Here is a 2,121-nt window from a genome sequence, read left to right as displayed (position 1 = left end):
ATCCTCATAACAAGCTAGGTTTAAGGCTCAGTATCCTCCCGTTCAAGCTGAATGCCATATCCCATGAATACACCCAGATATGGTCTCTCCACATGTGCAGAACACACACACCTACACCACACAGCATACATTCTGTACAGGAATAGTTCAAGGTAGGTGACTGAGTAAATGAGTGTGTGTAAGTGTGTGTGTGGGGGAAGGGGCCATGTGTTTCCAAGTTAGTATTGAGACTCCTGGACTTCTTCCCCACACCTCCGCCCCTTCCTGCTCTTCTTCTTAGAAGCCCTAGCTCTCCCTGCCAGACAAGGGACTTTGCCCATGTCCCCTGCCCCCTGATGAGCGATGTTCTTAGCTAAAGTATTGAGTGGGTTGATGTTTTGTTCAGGATCATTCTTTATCATCTCGTATTTGGACTGGTGAATTATGACTGCGTGCTCGGGAAGAGCAAATTCTACTTTCCTGACATTGAATTCAGCCTTAGGTCGGCTGCGCTCTTGGAGGACTCTCCACTGGTCTAATGTGATTTGTGGCACTGGTGTCTCTTCCACATGATCCTCTAATTCAGGAGCTTTGATGCTGGAGTCTGCTTCCGGCTCCCTTTGGAACCCAACCAAGCCCGTGGGGTCAGCCTCAGGGGACGTGGCTCCCTCCCCTAGTGACTCCCTCACAAGTTCTCTTTCCAGGTCAGTCTTCCGGATGTAAAAGAGGACATAGGCATGTTGGCTCAGTGCACAAGTCACATCACAGGCGGTGGTGACCTTAGCATCGTCCATTTTATACCACTGGCCATTTCCAGTTTTTATGAAACAGAAGTAGTGTCCACTGTGACAACTCCACCCAGCATGAACCAGCACAGCATAGAGGACGTAAACCAGCGGTCCTGCCCTCTGCTCACGCAGGTAGGGTTGCAAGTCAAGGCACTCAGGATACTGTACTTCCTTAGCCATTTTGGTGCCTGTGAAATGTGAGAATCGTTTCAACACCAGGATAAGGACCTTCGAGGGAGTGTGCAAAGTCAATGTCTTGGAAGCAGGCACCTTCCCTAGACAAGTACTGCAATGATAGGCATTTTCACCCTCCAACTTTTCGGGTTTCACCAACTGCTCCAAAGCTTGGCTCACAGTCTGAGCGGCCACAATGTCCAGGCTAATGTCCAGGTAAGGGTCCAAAGTGCTTGAGATGCCTTGGCAGTGAAGACACTGGATTTGAGACCTCCAGTACCCCCCAAAGATTTGACGGATGAGGGTGGTGTCCTCAGAGTGACGGTCTGAAGACTTGTCCTCAGGCAAGCATGCTTGCTGCATTGCACCCAGAGTGAACATCAGAAATTCATGGGCGTCTTCCTGCTTGTGTGTGTGGAAGGCAGCGAACAGTGCTGGCAGGGGACGGATCACATCTCCAGGATGGCCAAGGGCCCGCGTCACATGAGTCTGCAGAGCACACAGCATGCAGAATGTCCGCTTCCCACAGGTTTTCTTGTGCTGCTGGGACAACACAGAGCTGGCAAGGGGCGGTGTGTATGTGAGACACTGCAGGACCGCGTTCACATAGCAGGTGTTCCCCAGGTTCTGAAGCCCAGCCCCGACCACAGAAGGTCCCTTCCAACTGACGAGTTTCTTTGTGGGAGCCAAACCATTAGTCAGGTAGCAGAGTCTGTGAGATGATGGTGATGGCTTCTCAGGCAGAAGGGGTCCCTCCTGGACTTCAGCACCACCTACATTTGACCGGCACGATTTGAGTTTTGGAAAGAACTTGAACTGAGAGTCTTCTTGGCGGTGGAGAGCAGCAGCTTCCATGTCCCCAGAAACAGTGTTCACGAGATCCCCCGTGTGGAGCCTCTGGTGCAGAAGGATGCTTCTCTCACTGAGCCACTCTCTGAATGACAAGTATGGCCCTCTTCTCAGCTTTTTAAGTCTCTCTCCACCCACATGATTAGATTAGGTACAAGATTATCCAATCACTTGGCTGGAATAAGGGATTTAGGGTGTGGTCACTCTCCTTAGGCAGAGAAATGCATCAGGCCAGCCCACCTCCTTCCCCTCCCTCCCGCAAAGGACAGACACACCTTTCAGCCCTTTCTCTACCTCCCTACCTTCCATCACAGCCTTCTGGGCAGATTTT

The 2,121-nt window shown here is 51.3% G+C and overlaps 1 protein-coding gene across 1 annotated transcript; it reads right to left on the bottom strand.

Annotated features, from left to right (window-relative positions):
- Nucleotides 1–218: 218 nt before the first annotated feature.
- Nucleotides 219–1,796, bottom strand: LOC101673730 (ubiquitin carboxyl-terminal hydrolase 17-like protein 6). Its single transcript, XM_004766788.2, has one exon. The coding sequence runs from the start codon at nucleotides 1,794–1,796 to the stop codon at nucleotides 219–221; it is 1,578 nt and encodes a 525-aa protein (XP_004766845.2).
- Between the last annotated feature and the right edge of the window lie 325 nt (nucleotides 1,797–2,121).

The sequence above is a fragment of the Mustela putorius genome, unplaced genomic scaffold (assembly GCF_011764305.1).
Source record: "Mustela putorius furo isolate JIRA1106 unplaced genomic scaffold, ASM1176430v1.1 tig00000905_pilon_pilon_pilon, whole genome shotgun sequence".
Classification (NCBI taxonomy): domain Eukaryota; kingdom Metazoa; phylum Chordata; class Mammalia; order Carnivora; family Mustelidae; genus Mustela; species Mustela putorius.
This window is presented reverse-complemented; position numbering and strand designations above follow the sequence as displayed.